The sequence below is a fragment of the Epinephelus moara genome, chromosome 18, assembly GCF_006386435.1.
Source record: "Epinephelus moara isolate mb chromosome 18, YSFRI_EMoa_1.0, whole genome shotgun sequence".
NCBI lineage: Eukaryota > Metazoa > Chordata > Actinopteri > Perciformes > Serranidae > Epinephelus > Epinephelus moara.
The window spans coordinates 20,243,283-20,256,915 of record NC_065523.1 but is presented as its reverse complement, the minus strand read 5'-3'; the positions used below and the strand labels follow the sequence as shown (position 1 = coordinate 20,256,915).

Here is a 13,633-nt window from a genome sequence, read left to right as displayed (position 1 = left end):
TACCCAAGCAAGACTCTCAACCCTTCTTGGAATTTATGAGCCTTCACACGAAAAGCCTGCTGATTGTCCTCGTGAAAGCATGGTTATAAACTGAATTAACGTGTTTCTATAACTGGGTGCTTTTGTTCTGTCTGGCACATGTTGATCCAGCCAATTTAAGTTCTGTTCAAGAGAGAGAAGACCTGACAGGCAGCCGCTCAGCCTGACAGAAGCTCAGTAGAGAGACAAATGATCAACAAGGCAGTGGCCCATGAACAGATAAGGAGAGATTCTTTTAATTATTAAATCAGTCATGGTGTAAACTACAGCATTTGTTCTGAATGCACTACTTCAGACAAGTCCTCCTGGGGATAAACACCATTATCTTAACTCCACAAATCTGAAAACATTTTCCACAGTACAAAAATAATTGTTTTGGCAATAGTCACCAAAAACTGGTCTGGTACAAATAAGCTTAATTTCTGCATCGTTACACACAAATACACAGTACATACACACATTATTTTTCAGTGTAACACTGTCCCCAAGAGGGCAAAGAAGGCTTAGTATTAAAAAGTGTAATTGCCTGGAGCATGTCACAGAGAGCATCATCAGTGGATATTAGCTTTATAGACCTCTGGCTACAGGTTTACATTTCACAATCCGTGTGTCTGTACGTTTCACCACAGGTAATGTTCCTGGTTTAAAGTTAACACAATCCTTACAAATCAAGTCCTCTGTGTTTGGTATGCTGTAGGAGACACAGATAAACAAAATCACTCTTCCCACTGCAGTGCCTTATCTGTGCCTTGCATGATAATGCATGAGTCACTTTCATTTTGCACTATGGGTGAAAAATGTTGCATGAAAATGTGTTTTGTTTTTTAGATGTACATTGGTGTGTGTCTTCCTCCTGGTTCTTGTTATTAGTGGACTCCTGCTGAGCTGGTATTGTAAGAACAGGATTATTACAGAAGCTGTCCAACACTGGTGAAATTGTACCCTTCAACAGTCTCAGGCGACAACCACTGTGCCGAAATGCTGCCTCAGTTGTTCGAGGAACATGAAGGTGAAGACTGTGTGAGGGATGAGACGGATAGCTGCAGGAACAAGACCCTGGACACAAATCAGATCATTATTTCAGCGAGGGAAAAGTCTCCAAATGTAGCGACATTAACACTGCATACATACGAGGAGTCATGTCAGCAATGTGAAACATCGTGTCTTTGTGTTATGAACAGTGAATGTGACACCCACCTTGTAAAATGCCTTCGGGCCCAGTCTTGCTGTTTCTGTTAGACAGTGAAACACACCCTGCAGCAAGGAGACACAAAAACTAAGACATGTCAGTCTGTGAAATGCTCCCCACAGTCCATGATGAATAAAACATACATGTCAGAGTGATGAGAGGAGACCTAAAGAGAGTCCCCGAGGAAACGACAAGACCGGAGTGTACAGAGAAACTATGAGACAGCATGGACTGTGCACACACTCACCCCATACTCCAGTTTTGAGTTCATTAATCTTGTTTTAACAACGTCAAGTGGTTGGCATAGGATTGTGGCACAGCCCCCCTGTGCAGAGAGGAAGAAGAAAAGAAGTGTAATAAACATACACACACACACTCACTGGCCACTCTTTTAGGTATGCCTGTTCAACTGCTTGTTAATGCAAATAGCTACTCAGCCAATCACGTGGCAGCAACTCAATGCATTTAGGCATGTAGACATGGTCAAGGCGACTTGCTGTAGTTCAAGCCGAGTATCAGAATGGGAAAGAAAGGTGATTTCAGTGACTTTGAACGTGGCATGGTTGTTGTTGCCAGACAGGCTGGTCTGAGTATTTCAGAAACTGCTGATCTACTGGGATTTTCACACACAACCATCTCTAGGGTTTACAGAGGATGGTCCGAAAAAGAGAAAATATCCAGTGAGCAGCAGTTCTCTGGGGGAAAATGCCTTGTTGATGCCAGAGGTCAGAGGAGAATAGCCAGACTGGTTCATGATGATAAAAAGGAAACAGTAACTGAAATAACCACTCGTTACAACCAAGGTATGCAGAAGACCATCTCTGAACCAACAACACGTTGAACCTTGAAGCAGATGGGCTACAGCAGCAGAAGACCACACCAGGTGCCACTCCTGTCAGCTAACAACAGGAAACTGAGGCTACAGTTCACACAGGCTCACCAAAACTGGACAATAGAAGATTGGAAAAACGTTGCCCGGTCTCATGAGTCTCAATTTCTGCTGTGACATTCAGATGGTAGGGTCAGAATTTGGCGTAAACAACATGAAAGCATGGATCCATCCTGCCTTGTATCAACGGTTCAGGCTGCTGGTGGTGATGTAATGGTGTGGGGGATATTTTCTTGGCACACTTTGGGCCCCTTATGTAAGGCTTCAATGGGCCCATAGAGTGCTCCACTAACCTGAGAGGAGTAAATTAATTTAATCGTGCAGCTCTTCAAGACTTTGGAAATGTTACTGAACCAAAGAATCATTTCACAATGTAGGTTTATGGGGAAAAGTCTTTTGGGCCCAGTGACATCATGTGACAGATGTGGAAGTCGTAATTCCACAGTTCTGCACTCCATAGGGACTTGGGTTGGGAACCGGAGGGTCGTCTGTTCAAGTCCCCGTCCTGACCAAAATATGGAGCGTGGACTGGTAGCTGGAGAGATGCCAGTTCATCTCCTGGGCACTGCTGAGGTGCCCTTGAGCAAGGCACCAAACCCCCCAACCGCTCAGAGCGCCTGTCATGGGCAACCCCCCTCTGACATCTCTCCACTTGTATAGGTCCTGTTTGTGTCTGTGTGTAATTGACAACAGAGTGAAAAAATTGAATTTCCCCTCAGGGATTAACAAAGTATATAAAATTGAAAAAAAAAAAATATATATTCACTTCAAAGCCTCTGCATTTTATGGGGGGCTTGGATGCAGACGCTGCTATATTGCGCCAGTAACATCATTTGGAGCCAGAGTCTGGGTAGTGGTGATCGCTGGGGTATCAAGTTCCTGCCCTCCGACGTCAAACTCCCTTTTTATAGCATCAAATATCTGATATAAGCACTCATTAGAAAACACTTGAACATACATGAGCGTAATAAGAACTACCTTAAATGACAGAAACCATTTTTTGAGAAGAAGAAAAAATTGCTGTGCACTTGCAGCCAGCCAGCAGGTGGCAATCAAGATGTTTTGGCATCACTCTGGGGGAGCTGTCATGCTGTCCATCTTTATTACACAGCCTATGATGCAGTGACAGAGACGTACTTACTGCAAACACACTGGCCAGGAAGTGAGTGAGGATGTTGTCAGTCAGGTAACCAGTTGCCAGAACCAACTGCTTGGACTGATCGTAACAAGACAGCTGCAGGGATGAAATGCACACATATACTGTAAAGTAATATCATTTTGTGACTGAACAGTTGTGTAACACAGAGGTCTTTACCTGTCCAACGGATACCAGTGCACCTCTAGAAGAAGCCATTGACGCACCAGAGAACAGTTTCCTCATTCCCTCTGCAAATTTAGAGGCAGGATGGAGGAAAAAATAGACAATGTGAAAAAGTTTGTTCTTGAATTTAGGCTTCACGTCACACAAAAGTTAGAAAATATTTGTTATGCTGGAAAAAGGTTTGTTTTTTTCTCTCAGATTTGTCACCCCAAGTATCAATTGATTACATGCCTGAAATATTTAATAAATGTATCCTTTTTGCACCCGAAGAGCTTTTTTCAAGTCATTTTTCCTATGTAGTGCAACGTGAGGTGGAAACAAACTAGTCATGTAAAGAAAAAAAAAGATTTTATGAATCTTACCCTCCTTCCAAACACGCAGGAGTCCGTCTAGTGCGTGAGCATAACTGGTAGAAGAAGAAAACTCTCACAATGTGGTGATTTGGATGAACACAGAAGGTTTCCACCATAATAAAAGATGTATCCCCATGTTTTATACTTACTTTCTTCTGAGCTCTACAGGCTGCTTGACATCATTCTGCATCCTGCGCACATTGAAATATTTTAAAGTCAATCAATCGTCAGGATGAGTAATCTTTACAGTCATTATCTTTTTATTGAATGCAGTAAAAATTGGCCTATTAAGTTTGTGTGCAGAAAAGGCTGTAATTTCTTCACTTGGTGACGCAAATCCAAGCCTAAAACCAACCCAGTCCATTTCACATTGCAGTATACTATTTGGTATTTGCTTGACATAAAAATTTAAAACAGATGGAATTACTTTTTTAGTAGGATTACAACAGTTTTGTTGATTTATTTATTGTTTCAATGCTGAAAAAGCAGTTTTCCACATTGGATTTGAGCTCTCCATCACAGTGTTGTCCACCCCAGCAGCAGTGCAATAACAACACTGCATTGTACAATGAAAGTGAAAGTGTAGGTTGTGACTTCTACCTGCTGAACACCATGTCTACATTAATAATGTACAGCACAGAAGAGTTTAGCCTCAAAAGCACACAAATAATAAATAATCTTTCCATTATACTTACCGGACATTCACCAAGTCAGCTGGCGTCCCTATGAAACCACCCAAAAATCCTGTTGGAGAAAACACCTTAATTAGTAAAATAATATATAGACTTAGATGCAAAATACTGTCAACATACCTCCAAATGCACCCAGAAGGACTTTCTGGTAGAAAGGCATGCCACCTTTGTTCTTCCTGTTCATCTCATCCCTGACAGTTTCGTAAATGGCAAACCGTGACAAAGAGTATGTCATCTACATGTGGGAGAAAAAAAAAACAAAAAGCAGTCTATTCAAGATTGTGCAGTACGGACATGTAGTGTGAGTGCTTGATTTAAAGGCATAGTGTGTCAGATTTAGGGGGATACAGTGGCATCTAGCAGTGAGGATTGCACATTGTATCCAGCTGAAACTTCTCCTGGTTAGATTTCCCTTAGTGTTCATTATGTAGGAGGATTTCAATGTGAGCCAAATTATCCAGAAACGTTGTTCAAATCGGTGTTTCTCTTAAAGCCCTGACACACCAAGCCGACAGTCAGCACTCAGTCAAAGTTGGGTTGTTAGTTGGCCCTCGTGTGCCCCGCACTGTTGGCCCTCGACTGCACTAGCTGGCTTTTTTCCCACTGATTCAGTATGTCAAATTGGCATCAGCGACTGCAAAGCCCGTCAGTGAGTGAAATCACTCTGATTGGCAATTCAGCTTGGGACATGGGTTAAGAAACAAGTGAGGAAAGTAAACAAAAAGCTAAACTCAAGAGGGAGTGAGATCAAACCAAACTTGTTGCATGAGGTAAGATTACTTTTCTTTAGCCATTGAGCTTTTTAGCAGGAACTGTTCATGATGGTTTGTGTTATTGTTCACTGGCACACTATAAATATACTTTTGTCTTTCAACATTGTATCGTATTGTTATTGTGCTAATTGGCTAACTAGCATCATGAAGGTCTCCCGGTTCCCCTTTAAGAATGCCAATGACAGTTCTGCTGTTCTTCTGGTGTGAAGAGTCATTTCCTCTCACGCAAGCACATAACCTATACTGGTTGGCTGTCGGATGAAGTCTTTACGGTGTGTTCAGGTGCAACTTTTTGGAAGAGACACAGGCGACATAAGGCAATGCAGCAAGGGGCTTTCTTCGCCGCTAGTTCTTTGAAGTCAGTTTGATGTGTCTGGGCCTTTACATTGCTTTGCATGTCACAGACAGGCTGCTAGCCCAGCACCTGCTAATGTGGATTCACCCATTTTCCATGATAATTTAAAATCCAGATGTTCTGTAAGTTTTTATCCACAGTGGTCTCTCTTCCTCTCCAAAACAAACTGTCCAGGTGATTTCAACAACTAAAAACACCAAATAATGCAGTTTCACTGCGTTTTTCTGATGCTCCCGCTAACTACGGTGGCCAATGCGAAACCACGAATGGCTCTATCTAGAGCTAGTGTCTGGTTTATCCCCACTGGGCTACTGTAGAAACATGGCAGTGCAACATGGCAATCTCTGTCTCCCTATGTAGATATAAATGATTCATTCCAAGATAATGAAAACTTGATGATTCATTTTTTTCCAGGTGATTATACACTAAAGAGAAAATACTTATTATATTATATTCCTGCCAATATATCCCCTAAATCCTACACACTGGCCCTTTATTTGTGTGTGTTTGTGTGTGTAGTTTTCCACCTGCCGGCAGAGGGATGCGCTGAGGCCACTGTAGAGAGCCAGAAAACCTTCTCTCCTCACCACGTTAACAGCCATCCCGACCATCCTCACCCTCACCTCCTGCTGCGTCTGTAAGTGCACCTGGAAATAACAACCACCAACGGAAGCAGCAAAGGGGAGGGGGGGGGTCCAGTCACACTTTTTGTGGGAGCAATAACTACCTGCAGAAGTGAGAAGTCTGCTCCTATCTCAGGCAGGTGCCAGTGTGCGTGAAGCAAACAAAATTGCTTCAGATATGAGTCTAAAATTATAGCTGACATTTCAAGGTGATATTTAGATGGAGCAGTAATTTCTACAGCCTGTTCTTAACATCACCACGAGCATTTCGTCAGCGTGCTGAATTAAAGGAAATCAATACAGTAGCTGGATAACAGCTGCAGGAAATGCAAAACTAAACCAGTAGATGGTTAGACATCCAAACAAGCCTACTGACTGCCATAATCAAGACATTTTAGGCACACCATTGCCAAAGTGGCTCTTTAAATTATTGACATTTTAGGAAATTGGGTAAACAGAATTTTTGCCATAAAACAGCAGACTATTTCAAAACACAGTTTCAACAGGAAAAGAGAGGATATTAAGAATAGTATTTTATTAACATTTTCCACAATGCAACCCAAAGGCACCCCAGAAAGATCACTGAGGCCTAACTGGACCATCATCCTAATTTCTTCAGGTGAAATTTGTGCTACAATGGTGATTAAATTAAAAGTCACTTCTCTTTTACCTTAATTAAATCCAGTGGATGTGTCAGACAGGCGGCTGCGCTGGAGGAGACTCCACCAAAATACCAACGAGAAACACGATTCTGCTGCATGTTGTTGGCGAAACAAAGTCCAGAGCAAGAAGGCAAAGTGTCGGCTTCTCAAAGGTTGCTGGGACGACTTTGTCCAAGGCTGCGCTCTTCATCCTTTTTCCTCAGTGCTGCTGGTGATGGCTGGATGCTGCTCATGCACAATTAAATGCACATGGTAATTCTGGATTAACATATGGCTGAACTTGTCCAGTGGAGTAAGTGCAGAGCTGTTGTACTTACTCCATATTTCTATGCCAAGACGAGGGTGCAGCTGGTTTGTGGGAGGAAGTGTACGTGACTAATATAAAAATAGCAAGTCATCTTGAGTGCTGCTAGTTTTGTGAATGTGGCACACCAGCATCCCGGGATACATTTGACACAGAGCATAAAGTTCAAATGAATATTTGTCAAGAATAGACACTACCCTCCCATTAAACCGCTCAGCACTCACACAAAGGGTCATGAGGTCAAATCCATAATGCATAGCTTCAGGCCTATTCATATAAGAACATTCAACAACAGTTTCTGTTTTGCTTCTTACGCATGACATGGTTTTAAATAAGCAGTGCAGCAGTGGCATGAATGGGCAGCCTGGCACTGCACTGTGTGTGTGCCGACCAGAGGCGGACAGAGAGGGAGGGGGCTCATGACAGATGACAGAAACAGTAACCGGATACCCGTTCCAAGTCAGAGCAAAGGTGAGACATGAGCGAGCACTTGGTGCTGCAGGAACTGAAATGTGTGATGACACCAGACGATAGTATTCTGAGAGGTTTCTGTGGTGTGCCTAGCTCAAGGTTATAACTGAAACTAAAAATGAAAACTAGGTGTGAAAAAAAATAGCTAACTGAAAGAAGAATACAAACTAGACTAAACTAAACTAGGGGGACTGAAATGATATTATGTGCTCACAAAACTAAAACAAAAATAAAGATATACAGAAAATGTCTTTAGTTTTAGTCTGTTCATTTGGTTAAATATGTCAATGTGTTTATTCATTCATTCATTTTCTTTAACCACTTATCCTGTTGTATCCTAGCTGACACTGGGCGAGAGGTGGGGTACACCCTGGACAGACTATCACAGACTATCACAGGGCTAATACATAGAGACAGACAACCATTCACGCTCACATTCACACCTATGGCAAATGTAGAGTCGCCAATTAACCTGCATGTCTTTGGACTGTGGGAGGAAGCTGGAGTACCTGCAGAAAACCCACGCTGACATGGAGAGAACATGCAAACTCTGCACACTGTAAATTAACTGAAACCAAACTGAATTAAAAGCCCGTATTCTTAATGAATATCCACTTGAAGCTCTGTTGTACCATTGAAAAGAACGATGAGTCTGAGTTTCCTAATTTGATATTCTTTAGATTTCACCGCAGTGAAATGTTAAATCACACCCCGGGGTGTCTCTCTAAACTACCTGCGCTGATTGCATCTAGTTTTTACATGCAGTTTGATTTTTGTTTTTGTTTTTTTGTTTCTAATCTCAGCTAAACTTGATTTGATTTCACGCCTTCCTGCAGTGATCCGCGTTTCACTATAAAGCAGCCTGAAACCATCATCACTAACACAGCAGGACAGTTTTCTATGACTCGCAGCAGGACAGGATTTCACGGAGTGTGCTCACTGAGGAGAGAAAAATATGATAAGCCATTTACAGCACAAAGTTTTTACATCCTTGTGTATGTATCTTTTTCATAGATGTCACAATGGGCTTGTTTCTCATTTTGACATGTAACAGTTGCAAATGCACAGGTGTAAATAAAACAGTCTCAGGGTCCTGGACAGTGTCATGTCCATGGCATGCCATTGTTAATGTTATTGGTAACACCTGCTTTTCCCACTACGAGAAGGCCTGCAAAGTTTCAAATGAAATGCCTCCCTTTTCCCTGTGTTTTTAATTTGAGCCTTTCAGTTTCCCATTTTGTTTGAGCATATCCATTTATACTCTTCACAGTTCACATACTGTCATTTCACTATCAAAATTTATTTGATCAGCGCTCTCCTATGTAACTAAGCAGATACAGTGCACACAAGAGGGCTGAATTGCTTCTTCTTTTAATTTAGTCTTCATTTGAAATGTTACAAACAGCGCCCATGGCTTCAAACCTGATGAGGCTTGTTGTTTTGTAACATTTGAAATGACGACTCAATTAAAAGAGGAAGCAATTCAGCCCTATTGTGTGCACTGTATCTGCTTATTTACTATCAGTCTGATGTTTCCTGTCACCTGTGCCAAGTTATAAGGACTGACAGCACTGTGCATGGGGTATGCGCCTTTGAATGAGCTCTTCTATGGAACATTGATGTTGCTTGTTGTCCCGGAGAGTAGAGTTTTCTTAAAGGACAACCCTTTTTGAAAACAGGCTCTTCAGTTTGTTTTCGAGTGCATCTGAACAAGTAAAGTAATTTAACATCAGTCTGAAATTTCTCCTGGTTGAGCTGTCACACTCTCTTGAGGGAGTCGACTGATGTGCGTAGGTGTGCGTAGGCTACCACATAGCTGCTCTTGGTTTCAATTCAACCTTAGAGTTTTGCTGCATGTCATCTCCTGTCCACTCCTGTCATTCATCTCTCATCGTCTTTGTCAGCCGCCTCACAATATACGCAAACCCTGCAATGAAGCCTCAAAAGGGAACAGCTTTATAAATGCTTTTTGACAAAACAGTTTTGCTGCTTTGGTAAAATTCTCAAGAACAGGCTCAAATTCAGTGTCATGTAAATCAAAATCACCAATTTATCAGGGCACATGAACACAGTTAGCACCATTAGCACTCTCAGTATGTATTTGTCTCCGTTCATCCATAAATTGTCTCGGTTGTAGTACCAAATTGCATCATTGTGAATGAATGCAGGTATAATCTGATGGAGGAATTGATGTGTGTGCAAAATGAGCCCTGGGTTTAATCTGAATTTAATGTCATATGAGCTATCAATAAAACTCAAGTGCATTCCATATAGTGTCGATGTACAGTGGACTTAGTAAGGACTTAATACAAAAAAGAAAGAAAGGTAACACAGTCAAATAGAAATAATAGGCCTACAACTAAATGTGTTATCTGCAATGACATAATCAGCATGTTATCTGATCAGTGCACAGCAACACTTGAGTCCTTTGGCAGTGACATATTTATAAGAGAGGGGGAGATTATTACTTTTTTCTTTTTGATCATTTTTATCACGCTGTTGTCTTTCTCAAGGCACAAGTGTCAAACACTGCTTTGAATACAGACAACATACACCACCTGGTGGCAATCTACAATCAGTGACATCATCAAATAAAAAAATACACTGAGTTTATTACAAAATACTTCTAACAGCCAGTGTACACACCCACTTTATTCTGTAAGGAGGTCTAGGCAGTCATATTTTTTTTAATTACTTGTTTTTATTATGACTAGTAGGCTTTTCACAGGACATTTTGTCACATAAGGAAAAGCTCAGGTGAAAATGATTAAATATTAATTCATTGCAATATTTCATGATAATTTATTAATACATACCGAAGCAGCTTCAGATCAGAGTGCTGGCATTGTGCCTGACAGTCAAACACGGAGGAGCCATCATTACTAACACCTGTGCTGAGCTGTATCAGCTATAAAAAGAACCCTGTTGTTTGTGATGAACTCAAGTGAACCTGTTCACCTGTTCATGGCACTGATTTTTGATGTCTATATTTATATACTTCAGGCAGTATCGGACACTTACAAACGACCACATGGTCAAAATATTGATGTAAAAATAAAATGATACTGTTTATTCATTTATTCATTCATTCAGCCAATGAATGGATGAAGGAAGGATCTAAATGGGCCCCCGTAAAGGGTTAAAATATAACAAAATTAGCTCCAATATAATAAAATACCTTTATACGTTCACAAATGTAAACCAGTTGTACTTTATAACAAAGTATAAACTCTTCGATAGGCAGCTTCCCTGGTGGTCTAGTGGTTAGGATTCGGCGCTCTCACCGCCGCGGCCCGGGTTCGATTCCCGGTCAGGGAACTACTGTTTTGTGTTGCACTCAATGGTTTAAGTTTTGGAAGTTGGTACACTGTAGTTCCAAATGTAGAGCCGATCCTATGCACCTATGGTTGATAGTTGTTGATTCACCTCAAGGACACTGCACAGTGCCATTGAGCAAGCCAGCCAACCCTACCTCCTCCAAGCACCACCCTACTCAAGGGGCAATCCCCTTGCGCTGTTCTTGTTTATTTATATAATTCACGACTCTGTATGTGTAAAGTAATGGTGAAAAAAATTCCCCCAGTGGAATACATGACCTAGTCCTTCCTTTTCTTTCCAGAGCATAAATTACCAGACAGTTTTGCAATTGCTTTCCCCTGTTCCAGTCTGGCAACTGGTTTATGTCCATGTCAAAATTAAATCAACACAATTACAACACATTTGTAAGTTTACACAGGAATAAAAAAACTCTGTCTGAGGAAAAACACCCAATTTGTTCTGATGTCTGAAAGCATGAATCTGGTTTGGACATACTTAAGGGAGTTATCTAATAGTACAAGTCTAACATTTTTAGATCGCATAATAAAAACCATCTGTTATAAGTGGTCAAAGTCAGTATTAAAAAAGCAAATAAAATACTATCACTGATTTTTTTTACACTGCATATGTGTACATATATGTGATGTACAACTTGGTATGTGTTCATTGACACAAAACACTTGATTGCGCTCATACAGTTTCTGAGATACAGCTAATTTCTCATATTGTATTTAGTCTTTGGGCACATGGGACCACTGTTTTTAACTGAAATACATAAAACATTCATTTTATTCACAATATTTCAGGAAAAAAACAGTACTCCCATACATCCAAAGACTAATTACAGTCAACATAATAAGACAAATTTTTAAAATGTCTTCATTGCTTGGGTGGCCCAGAGAAGTCTTCTACTGAGGGAAATTTCAATTTGTGGGCACAGATGGTTTAAAAGATATCTTACGACCTCTAGTGGTCAGCAGCAGTAAAGCAGGGTGCAGTATTAAGGTGAGGACAATCACTTCCTCCATCAACAGTAACAGATTCTCAGTCTCAGTACTGCAGCATGACGATGATTAAGGCAACACAACACACATTAAATTGATCTTAAATTTTCATTTTGCATGAAATCACCCAAAAGAACACATAAGAGACAAATATGGATATCTCAACTTTAATCACATTATTAACAATTCTATAAGTAATATGGACTCAGCCCTGCCATCCCCTGAACTAGATACAGTATCTGGTGTTCTTCAACACAGGGAATGGTAACCATATCCCTACAGCATAATCTTTCCTTCTGTGAAAAGTTAAACATACACACACAGAATGACCGACTGACTTACGTGGCACCCAGGCCAGTATCTCTGTAGCTCGTTTGCTACACAAGCATCAGACATACTCATGAGCAGACAACAGGACAAGCAAACAGCGGGGCGGCCGTATGTGTGCAGGCTGTGTGCCTGTAAAGTTCAGTCTGAGTTGTACCGCCCCACCTGACGCTGTTAAGAGACAGTATTAATGTCAGAAGGCATTTCTTTGTTTCCCGGGATCCTGCTCTTTGTCATGTAAAAAAAAAAAAAAAAAAAGAAACGAGAGAATAATGGATGAAGTGCATGAGCAGCAATACAATGGAGAACGGAGGGGGCGGGTGGATCTATTCCAACACTACGGTGCCGCCTGCTGCCTCCAGGGCTGCTTTCAGTTTCTCTGCCTCCTCTTTGGATGCGTTGGCTCGGATTTCCTGGGGAAGGGACTCCACTAGTTTCTTGGCCTGGTTTAGGAAGGACAGAAAGAAACACGATTTAGTTTGTGAAAACAGGCAGTGGGATACTGTCAACACTGGTAAAGAAACAAATCACATAAATGTTTAAAGGGACCAATATTCATGAGTCCGCTCAGTATTTTCATTTAATATTTCCACAGATTTAACACCACATGACATTGCAAAGGAAAGCTTTGAGAAGACAGAGCTTTAAATCAGACATATAATGCGTTAAGTAGGTTTATTTAGGCACTGTGCAGCTTTAATATGGCAGAAAATACAAGTATTGGATCAAGAGTCCGTCTCAGCAGAAAGTACTGAACATTAACCCTGTGGGCCCGAACGACGCATAGTGCGTCCAAATTCACACCTGGTTTTCTCTATGGATTTTCTCCACGACCGTGCGTTATAGCGAGAAGCCACGCATATCACGTGAAACAGCGGAATCATAGCTTTCCGAGAAGACCAAGCACTTGTCGGTAGTCCAATGTTTTCACAGCGAAAAAAAATGATAAAGTTACACTAAAATTATGTATAACAGAGCTTTCATACAGCTTTGAACACACAATACTCTTGGATGGATTACTCGCGAACGCAGGCTCGCACAGAAATGCCACTCCTATCACATGAAAGCGCAGGAGCAGAGCTTTCCAGGGATACCACACACATCATTGTACTGTCATCCCATCACGCTATAAATACAGATTGATTGTCTAAAAAATAAAAACCTGATTTCTTTGCAATCCATTATACAGATCTTGTTATCAGTCACTTCATATAGTGAGGAATATCGTATCTTACCACGTCTTAGGCTTGCGTGTGTTTCTCCCTGTCTATCCACATTTGTAGTCCGGCTTTCAAGATGCAAGTATCTCCATA

The 13,633-nt window shown here is 41.2% G+C and overlaps 2 protein-coding genes and 1 non-coding gene across 5 annotated transcripts in view; 1 reads left to right on the top strand and 2 right to left on the bottom strand.

The window, feature by feature from the left end:
* Positions 1-255: 255 nt before the first annotated feature.
* Positions 256-7,321, bottom strand: slc25a10a (solute carrier family 25 member 10a). 3 transcript variants are annotated; one of them, XM_050069171.1, is made up of 12 exons: positions 7,214-7,321; positions 6,905-7,121; positions 6,139-6,258; positions 4,604-4,718; positions 4,487-4,535; positions 3,941-3,982; positions 3,801-3,844; positions 3,433-3,503; positions 3,259-3,351; positions 1,476-1,553; positions 1,237-1,293; positions 256-1,095 (listed from the first exon to the last, which is right to left on the bottom strand). In XM_050069171.1, exons 2-12 carry the CDS (start codon positions 6,992-6,994, stop codon positions 994-996), a joined length of 861 nt encoding a protein of 286 aa, XP_049925128.1. In that variant the 5' UTR covers positions 6,995-7,121; positions 7,214-7,321; the 3' UTR covers positions 256-993. The 3 variants fall into 3 exon arrangements, with proteins under 3 accessions (XP_049925128.1, XP_049925127.1, XP_049925129.1); XM_050069170.1 differs by having other exon boundaries at positions 6,905-7,266; XM_050069172.1 differs by lacking the exon at positions 6,139-6,258 and having other exon boundaries at positions 6,905-7,267.
* A 3,596-nt stretch (positions 7,322-10,917) lies between these two features.
* trnae-cuc (transfer RNA glutamic acid (anticodon CUC)) lies at positions 10,918-10,989 on the top strand. The gene has a single exon. It is a non-coding gene; the product is annotated as a tRNA-Glu (tRNA).
* Positions 10,990-12,146: 1,157 nt separating this feature from the next.
* mrpl12 (mitochondrial ribosomal protein L12) overlaps positions 12,147-13,633 on the bottom strand; it is a 5,248-nt gene continuing 3,761 nt past the window's right edge. Inside the window, exon 5 of the mRNA XM_050069871.1 lies at positions 12,147-12,763. Within this exon, the coding sequence (XP_049925828.1) occupies positions 12,647-12,763 (117 nt within the window). The 3' untranslated portion in view covers positions 12,147-12,646. The remainder of the gene's footprint in view (positions 12,764-13,633) is intronic.

Coding starts and splice junctions, on each gene's coding strand:
- slc25a10a (XM_050069171.1), bottom strand. CDS start 6,994: ATGCAGCAGAATCGTGTTTCTCGTTGGTATTTTGGTGGAGTCTCCTCC. Junction 4,536..4,603: donor CCTTCTGGGTGCATTTGGAG/GTATGTTGACAG, acceptor TTTCTCCAACAG/GATTTTTGGGTGGTTTCATA. Junction 3,352..3,432: donor CACTGGTATCCGTTGGACAG/GTAAAGACCTCT, acceptor TCATCCCTGCAG/CTGTCTTGTTACGATCAGTC.